This window comes from Helianthus annuus, chromosome 14 (genome assembly GCF_002127325.2).
Source record: "Helianthus annuus cultivar XRQ/B chromosome 14, HanXRQr2.0-SUNRISE, whole genome shotgun sequence".
Taxonomy (NCBI): Eukaryota; Viridiplantae; Streptophyta; class Magnoliopsida; order Asterales; family Asteraceae; genus Helianthus; species Helianthus annuus.
This window is the reverse complement of record NC_035446.2, coordinates 157,219,041-157,229,094: the sequence shown is the minus strand read 5'-3', so window position 1 is coordinate 157,229,094 and position 10,054 is coordinate 157,219,041. Positions and strand designations below refer to the sequence as shown.

Below are 10,054 nucleotides of genomic sequence, written 5' to 3'. Positions count from 1 at the left end.
CCCTAACATGAAGGATTATTCTTTGTTAAACAATTATTAAAATTTATTTCCTTATTTAGGGATGTTTTACCGGAATCAAAAGTTGAATTTGTTTATATCTTAGTTTGCACTAGTTGATAAGTTTGTTTGATTAATATTTATCTAGTTTACTTGTTTTTCTTTTAATGGTAAGTTAATTCTGTTTTTCAGAATACTGCTTTTATGTTGTTATTAATCTCACATTAACAGAAAATATCTTACCACTATTAACATGCTTTTTTGAAAAAAAAATGTTTATAGAAGATTTTCCAACTTATTTTTATTAATAATTTAACCATTATAAATAAACAACAAGTTTGAGCTAAGTTGGTTGTACTCTTAGCTTTGGGTGTTTTTCAAAAAAAAAAAAAAATAATTGAATTATGTGGTTTTAAATGTTTATAAATTAGAAAATGAAGTGCATTATTAATAAACTAAAATATATATAATCTATTATTTCTCTAATATTTGTTAGATCCAAATATATAATTAATAATAAATAAAAAGTAAAACAAAGAATTATAAAATTCAACATATAACTTTATGTTTTAGAAAATATTTATGTAATTATAATTAAATAAAATATGTCTACTTAATTTTAATTATCCAATAAATATTGCCAATGAGTGGAGTGGTTGGAGAAAGAATTGGTGTTCTTTGTGACTCAGGTTCGATTCCCACTCTTCTCATTGTTTTCTGTGGCATCCAAGTGAAGAGCTAATACGGGTGGCGCCGGTTCGACTTGGATGAGAGGCGAGGTTTTACTGCTTAATCCATTGTCGTGCCTTCGGGCAGGTGGAGGTCGGGTTTTCGCACATCTGGGGAGAGCCAAGGGGCTGGCGACAGTCGAGTAGTCCACCTTGGCCACAATACCCGCTGTCACGGAAGAAATACAAGAAGGGGGAGCAGGACATTGTCATGTGCAGTTGTGAGCTGTGTGTGTCTGCCACTCTGCTCGCCTCCGCATCATTGTCTGATCTTGATAATAGGATCAAAATTAGACACTGGTCGTTCTACAATGAGAGCTCACACTAAGACACAGCCCAGTACAACGAAGACATGATCAAATTCAGAAAAATGGCTCTGGGCACACAAGACTAGGCCAACAGTGAGTACAGCTGGCCCAGGAGTGAATACATATTGCACCCATATGGGTTAAGTAGTGAAGGGCCGAATACTCGCAAAATGGAGACGGTAAGGTTGCGGTATGACAATCGTGGCTCGAGCGAGGGGTTCTAATGATAATTGTACAAAAAGTATGCTATTTTTTTTGTTCATTTTTAAATTCGATTTAATGAGTTCGTGTACGATTATTGAAGTTGAAAGATTCAAAGGGTTTTGGTTAAATTGGTGAGATTTATGGTCATTTGACAATTGGTTTGAAGGTTATTTTAAAGGTTTGACAAAATAACGTGTGTACACAATGGATTTTTTATAATCGGCACCACATTGGCACCAGGTTTTACAAAATAGTTGTCGTTTGGCATGTTTGCTGTCAACTGGCACCACATTTTTCGGGCACATTTTTCGGCTTCTAGATGATATGTAGAATACTATGCCACGAATAGTTATTCTTACTAATATGTGTACACAATGGATTTGTTATAAGCCGCGCTAAATAAAAGTTGAGAGACGCAACGACTCGGCTCGATTTAGTATGACGTCTGCGAACGCTTTAACGTGATGTACGTGGCGCAACGCCCGCTGGGTATTATCCTAGTTAGCATCAAATATTAAAAATGTTTGAGTAAATTGTCATTTTAGTCTCTCAGTTTTTGTCCAATTTATCATTTTAGTTGAAATAGTTTTTTTTTTCTCCTCTGTGTCTCCGACTTTTCTTTTTTCTTGCCATTTTGATCACATTGTCTATTTAGTCTAAAAAGCAGATTATAATTAGAGGTATTTTTGGCATGAAATTATTATTAGGTTTATAAATTATGTTGTAAACTACCCCTGATTATCACTACAGAACAGTTATGTTGAAAATACCCCTGGTTATAACCAGATTTTTAAACTGAGTTAGGCAATATGATCAAAATGGCAAGAAAATGGAAAAGTCAGGGGTCCAGAGGAGAAAAAAACTATTTGAACTAAAATGACAATTTAGACTAAACCTCAGAGACTAAATGACAATTTACTTGTATTTTTTTAAAAGTTGCAACCTGTGTAATACACATACCCTATCCTAGTACCATATAATCACTTTCACAGTTTGTTTTGTTTTCTCTCTTGAACACTTATTTAATTTAATAGTGTTAATAAAATAAACATACTAGTAAAATCTTAATTACACTTTTACGCTATGATTGATTTAGTACTAAGAGCATTCACATCCAATCCATCATATTATACATACATTCCATTAAAAAACAACTTCTATATCAATATATTTCCACTAAAAACAAATATTTTTTCTCTCTCCTTTCAATTAAATAATATTATGATTACATTTTTCTCTCATTTCCACTCACAACCATTTTCAAAATATATTAAAAAATTATAACGGGTGAACAGTGTCCCTCCAAATATACAGATGAACAGTAACATTTTCTCTCTCCTCTACTCACAACCACTTTTTATACCCTTTATAATATAAAAACCCCTCCTCACATAATTTGATGGTTAGGATGTGGATGCTCTAATACATTATTATATAACCCGTTAAATTTATATCTTACAAATGATACATGAGAAGTCAATTGTGGTTGATGTAATCATTTACAAGTTGAATACAAGTGTAATTAGTGGTGGATTATCATTGTCAACTTAGAAACACAACTATAACTTCTAAAAGGGTGGATTATTCATTATTGTCCTTCTAGGGGACTGTATAGAAAAAAAACATAATCTACAAGGACCAGTTTTAAAACTTTCGCCCGCCGTTTGTTTTACCGTCCCCTTGTCATTTTCACATCCACAAGGTGTCGTTATAAAATAATATCTCGTTCCTTATATACATATACACACACTACATTACATATAGTGAGAGAGTAAAAACAATGAGAATGGCGATTGAAAGCAACCGTTCTTCTTTCTCATCCGTCAAATCATACGTGAATGCTCTTCGCGACACTCCGCGTCGGGTCGTCCGTCGTGCGGGATCGGTGACGACAACATTCGACGAAACAAGTCATGTTCGGTTCCGTTACGGCGGAAGCATGAGGAAAACTCTCCGGTGGTACGATCTGATTTGTTTTGGTGTCGGAGGAATGGTCGGTGCCGGCGTGTTTGTCACCACCGGCACCGCTAGCCACGACAAAGCTGGCCCTGCCGTCGTGCTATCGTACGCCATTGCCGGTTTTTGCGCCCTACTTTCTGCCTTCTGTTACACTGAATTCGCCGTTCACATGCCGGTTGCTGGCGGTGCCTTTAGTTATATCCGAGTCACTTTCGGTTTGTTCATTTCCTTCCTTTATTGTTATTTAACGTTTGTATTACACATGTTATATATAGAAAATATTAAATAATTACTAATATAAAGCGATATTAAATATTTTGAGATAAAATGTAATGGACATTATGTATAACACAACTTAATTTTCAAAACTTTTTAAATTAATAAATAGAATCTTGTGAAACAAGAGAAGCTAGAAAAAAAAAAGAATATTGGGTTAATATAATATTTTATATTAAACTCACTAGAAGTAGTTTCTCTCTACGGATATCTATATTTTATTCTTTCTACCTTAAATTTGTTATTAGTGAGATTTACTAAGTATGATAATGATGATATATTGTTGACACGTGACGCAACTAGTTAGCTGATTAATTTTTATTGTTACAGGAGAGTTCATGGCGTTTCTAACCGGAGCGAATCTGATAATGGATTACGTGTTCTCCAACGCGGCAGTCGCGCGAAGCTTCACGACGTATCTTGGAACCGCCATTGGTGTTTCTGCGGAATCCAAATGGAGGATAACCATAACATCTCTCCCGAAAGGATTCAACGAAATCGATTTCATCGCGGTTCTCGTGATAATTATCCTCACCGTCATCATCTGTTACAGGTTCCTTTTTTTTAAACAGTAAATAATGTTACTCCTACTCTACTTTACTTGACACCAGTTATTTTAAAATAAACGGTTAATTAAATTTTAATTTTGGTTACAGCACGAGAGAAAGCTCGGTACTGAACATGATTTTAACGGCACTTCACATTATCTTCATAATGTTTGTGATCATAATGGGGTTTTGGAGAGGTGACTCTAAGAACTTCACCGAACCATCCGACCCAACCCGTCCGAGCGGGTTCTTCCCATTCGGAGCTTCGGGGATGTTTAACGGTGCTGCTTTGGTTTACCTTAGTTACATTGGATACGACGCGGTTTCGACGCTGGCAGAGGAGGTTAAAAATCCGGTTACCGATATCCCTATCGGAGTAACCGGGTGTGTTATTCTTGTAACCGTTCTTTACTGTTTGATGGCCACTTCAATGTCCATGCTTCTACCGTATGATCTGGTATGTATTTAATTTGCAATTAATAGTGAGTTAATGATAATAATTGTTTACAAGTAAATGTGTTTTTTGCTTGTGGTTGATGATGTATTTACCACCGCTTGGTTTGCATGTCACACGTATTTAAAGCATTTTCTAAAAAAAGTAAAACTTGTTATTTTAAAGTGTTGTCATTTAGTTTGTCTAGCTGGTGCTTGTAGTTGCAAGACAACTAAGCTTTTGGATTAGTACTTGCGTGTGAAATATATCTCGGTTATTTTTATGACTAAAGATATAAAATATGCATTTTGATAATTACTTAGTTTGTTTGTAATGCTTTTGATTTTTTTTTTTTTTTATAAACTGAGGTAACATTTACTTTTGGCGTATATGTTTTTGATTATTCGGTTTTGAAATAAAATATTTTAAGTAACTGACTAATTATTGATGATATAAAAAACATATATAATTTTTAATACTCGCACTGAATTTAAGAACGGAATATACTTTGTCTTTTTTTAATTAAAAGTTTTTGTTTCTGTAAAACAACTGTAGGTATTGTTAGATTAATAAAATATATTGAGTTAAATATCATTTTTGTCCCTGTGGTTTGGGTTATGTTGCCAGTTTAGTCCAAAGGTTTCATTTTTAACCTGTGGGTCCAAAAAGGTTTCACCGTTGCCATTTTAGTCAACTGGGTTAACTTCATCCATTTTTTCTGTTAACGAAAAGGCCAATTTGGTCATTTTATATGTAATTCTGTTAATTAGAAGAGTAATTCGGTCATTATGACCGAATTGCCCTTCTCGTTAACAAAAAAATGGTTGAAGTTAACCCAATGGACTAAAATGGCAACGATGAAACTTTTTTGGACCCACAGGTGAAAAATGAAACTTTTGGACTAAACTGGCAAAATGACCCAAACCACAGGGACTAAAATGGAATTTAACTCTAATATATTTTTTAAAGTTAAAATTTTTGTGTTGCGTAAGAATAGAAGTAGAGTGCTTGTGTTTAATCATTTTATAAATCATTAACTTGTGTACTTACAAGTAATTAAAAATTGATGTAAATAGACATGTATCATTCAACATTTATGTTGTCGTAATTAGTTTTTTTTTTTTTTTTTTTTTTTTAAATTGGTCAAACTAGCTCCTTTAATAATATTTTTTTTACGCCTAAATACAATCTAGCCTTGTACTTGTAAGGATTTGAACCCACACGCTTTTGTGGGGGCAAACATTCGGATATCTGTGGTAATATTGATTAAAAACAAATCTTTTAGAGGCTGTAAACCTTTCGCTTCATAATAAACGACTTTTAAAAATGTCTTACATGTATCCTTTATACGTTACTTTTTTTGTTTGATTCATTTGACACGTAGCATCAGAGTTGACCGGTTCGATAAACGGTTAGTAAAATTGTGACATCTAATTTTTTTTATATGTAAAAAGAACTTCACAACCGATTCATAAAAAGATTTGAGATCTACAAGGAAATAGAAAAAAAGGTTATAATTTCTGAAAGTGACTTCTTAAACACAACATGTGTCTTCTCTATTGAGCTTTAAGATTTTGCCTATAGAGCAACAATTATATATATTAACACAAAGTTCTGATGAATAGTGTTTTCAAATTGAATATTAAAGGCGGCTGATATATTATTTGAGGAGGACAGAAGAAAGAAAAAGAAAGAAGGCGTCTATTATAAAAGAAGGGATGAATTCGGAAGAAACGAAGGAAAGAGTGCTCCATATTAATATATTTGTTGGGCTAATGATCTCTAGATCAAGTGGTGGAGGGCTTGCATTTTTTTTAGAGATGCAAGTTCGACTCTCACTTAGTGCAGAGTGAGGCATTGGTGTGCAATGATAGGAGACCCAGGGAAACCTGTGTTGGATCCTTGAGCCAAACGGGTTTTACCGGTAATTTTACCGTCCGGGTTACCGGGTTTTCCCCGGAATTGGTGGTAGACTTGGGTTACTCTTGGAGTACTCCGTTAGTCCAGTGAGTTCCCCAAGAGTGCTCGAGATTAAGTTTGTTGGCCGTTAAAAAAAATTCACTCTATAACATTATTTATACTTTTGATTATTTCATTATTTTATTATTTAATTATTTCATTAATTAACTCTGTAAGATTTCTGAAATTTGGTAAACAGTAGTTCATCTGCTTTAGGCCAAATCAAATTACGATTTTGTCCCCACTTTAAAATTATGATTTTACCATCAGTTTAAAATTACGTTTTTACCTCCAGTTCAAAATAAAATTATGTTTTTGCCCCAGTTAAAAATTACAACTTTGCCCTCGGTTCAAAATTACGATTTTGCTCTGTTTAAATTTACAGTTTCGTCATTAGTTTTGTTTTGTTTTGTTCCTCCCAGCTAAATTACCATTTTGCCCTCAATTTAAATTTACATTTTTGTCATCGTTTTTGTTTGCTTTCCAAGTAAAATTATGATTTTGCCCCAGTGTATAACTACAGACACAAGATGGGGGAATAGTGTCGGGAAGCTGACTGACACTCCCCCATTTATCCAACCAATTTACGATTTTATCCCCGCTTTAAAATAACGATTTTGCCATCAGTTCAAAATTACAATTTTACCCCATGTTCAAAATAAAATTATGCTTTCGCCCCCAACTAAAAATTACCGTTTTGTCCTCGATTCAAAATTACGATTTTGACCCGTTTAAATTTACAGTTTTACCATAGTTTTGTTTTTTCCCCACCCAGCCAAATTACAGTTTTCCCTCAATCTGAATTTACATTTTTGCCATCGTTTTCCTTTGGTTTCCCAGTCAAATTACGATTTTGACCCCAGTGTAAAATTACAGTCATGCCATCGTTTTAGTTTTTTTTATTTTACAAAACTATAGTAGTGCTTTGTTTTAATTGTTTGACTTGGTGTAATTTTTATTTTTCCCCCGTTTAAAATTATTGTTTTTCTATCGGTTTTGTTTTTTGTCAAGCAAAAGTATGATAGTGTTTTAATTTAATTGGTTGACTCAATTTAATTTTTTAGATCGCAACACGGGCGGGCAAAATCTATTATTAAATTAAATTAAATTAATTAAATTAATTAAAACAAACTAACGATGAATAGTAAAATATTATTTGTTTATTATTCTTATATTATAACTTTTTTAGGTTTTAATCTTTTTAACTATTTTATTATATTAGTTTATTTTTAGGAAACAAACTAACGTTGAATAGTAAAATATTATTTGTTTATTGTTCTTATATTATAACGTTTTTAGGTTTTAATCTTTTTAACTATTTTGTTATATTAGTTTATTTTAAGCATATATTGTTTTTATATCATAACTCTTAAGATATTATAATTTATAATACTTCGAGTATACTGTTGCGACGTGTTGTCTACTTCTCGATAAATAAAGTATTGTAATTGAGTTGTGAATCGTAACGTACATGTAATCAAAGTACAAATGTACATGTTATCAAAACTATCTGTTTTATACCGATGTTATACAGTCGAGATCAACAGGGCATTATTGTTGCTAAGACATTATCTTAAATAATATATGAGAAAACTTAAAATAATAAAATAAGGAAACAATAAAATAATAAATTAAAGTAATATAATAATAAAATAATGGAAACTTAAAAAACTACAATATTAAAAAAATCTTGAACTACTGTTCATCTCCGGTTCCTATTAATATGTATAATTCATATTGATATTATTTTGGTCATATCGTGACTTTATTTTTTGGGTTTTATCTTTCGTTTTATATACCGAGTGACGATACCGTATCGATGTCGTAATGAATCGAACCCATACCGAATGATACCCGCCGCAACGTGCGGGGGAATTTAACTAGTTTATCATTATTGAGAGATGCTTTCTTTTGCAGATAAACCCCGAAGCACCGTTTTCTGGAGCATTTGTAGACAAATCGAATAGACTGAATTGGGTGTCGAATGTGATAGGCGTGGGGGCCAGCTTTGGGATCCTAACATCATTGTTGGTAGCAATGTTGGGACAGGCTCGATACCTTTGTGTGATTGGGCGGTCCAACATCGTCCCTGTTTGGTTTGCAAAGGTCCATCCAAAAACATCAACGCCTGTCAATGCTTCCGCTTTTCTTGGTACATTTATATTTATATTAAAAAAGTCGTGTGTTCTTAGTGTTGTACCTGTAGGTTTGTCGTTAATGAGGCCACTTTTATAAATATAAGTAATAGTGAAGTGGATAAACTCATAAACATATGAAAGTCCTTGAAAAGGAAAGCTGATCATCATTGATTAGGCATATAAAAACTTTTTACCCATAGAACCATGTTCTATTTTAAAGTGGTATTTTCTTGTGTGCAAAATCATGTGAGTCCTTTTTGCAGAAATATCTTATCTTATTCCTGTATTGGAAGGCCAATCTGCAGCATGATGTGGGTCTTGTGTAGTTTTTTAAATCATTAATGGGATTATATGATTAAATAGAATCTAAGTGGTAAAAACAGATCATTGACTTTGACTTTGCCTATTATGTACTTTTAGAACTTATTTCTAAAGACAATCATCTTGTTTATGATATAAACCAACTTTAAATTTTCAGGGATTTTCACGGCGGTTATTGCTCTTTTCACCGAGCTGGATGTCCTTCTCAACCTTGTCTCAATCGGGACATTATTCGTCTTCTTTATGGTTGCAAATGCGGTCATCTACAGGCGCTATGTATCGGTTGAGACCCTGAGCCCATGGCCCACATTATCCTTCTTGATTTGTTTCTCGTGCACTTCGGTCATATTCACCTTACTATGGTGGCTAGTGCCACCTGGCAAGCCTAAGTTCTTTGTCCTCGGTGCTTGCTTCATAGTCATATGTGGATTAGTGGTTGTGTTTAATTATGCCGTCCCCCAAGCAAGAAAGCCCGAGTTTTGGGGGGTACCGTTAATGCCATGGATACCATGTGTCTCGATCTTTCTGAACATATTCTTGTTGGGAAATCTCGATGGACCTTCTTATGCGCGGTTTGGCTTCTTTTCGGCTCTCGCGGTAGTTGTTTATCTTGCTTATAGTGTCCATGCTAGTTTTGATTCCGAGGAAGAAGGGATTGTGAATCTTGAAAGTGGGATCAAGGAATCTATTGAACTTGAGGACCTCACTCCTAAATTACAAAAATAACCAATTGTTTTTGGTTAACTAGTTTAGTTTATGAATTTAGTATTTAGGAACTAGGTAAATATATGGTATGGTACCATCAAATTTGTTAAATATATATCTAGTGACTTAATTGACATGCTATGCTAATTAACATCATGCATGTTGCAATATATAATTAGATCTTATATTTATATTGATATTTGGAATGATGGATTTTGGCAAGTTGCTTGCTTAGTGAATGTGAATGTGAATGGATGGGCAGGTGGATAAGCATTTTAGTGCTTTAAGTTTGGTTCGCTGCCCAATGGACGTACCCTCGCACATTTAACATCTTTATTTCTAGTGCAACTATAAAATTCAATTATTGATGGCCGGTGTGCCTATAACTTTTATTTTATTTATAAAATTATTCACAAGTTCAATGGAGCCTTAATGATCGATAAATGGTACATGTATTGTTTGTAAAGATAGACCTAAG

At 33.5% G+C, this 10,054-nt stretch overlaps 1 protein-coding gene across 1 annotated transcript; it reads left to right on the top strand.

Annotated features, from left to right (window-relative positions):
- The first annotated feature begins 2,996 nt into the window (after window positions 1-2,996).
- Window positions 2,997-9,773, top strand: LOC110890656 (cationic amino acid transporter 6, chloroplastic). Its single transcript, XM_022138275.2, has 5 exons — window positions 2,997-3,411; window positions 3,803-4,025; window positions 4,129-4,477; window positions 8,330-8,564; window positions 9,029-9,773. The coding sequence occupies exons 1-5, from the start codon at window positions 3,018-3,020 to the stop codon at window positions 9,595-9,597; spliced, it is 1,770 nt and encodes a 589-aa protein (XP_021993967.1). The 5' UTR covers window positions 2,997-3,017; the 3' UTR covers window positions 9,598-9,773.
- The last annotated feature ends 281 nt before the right edge of the window (window positions 9,774-10,054 follow it).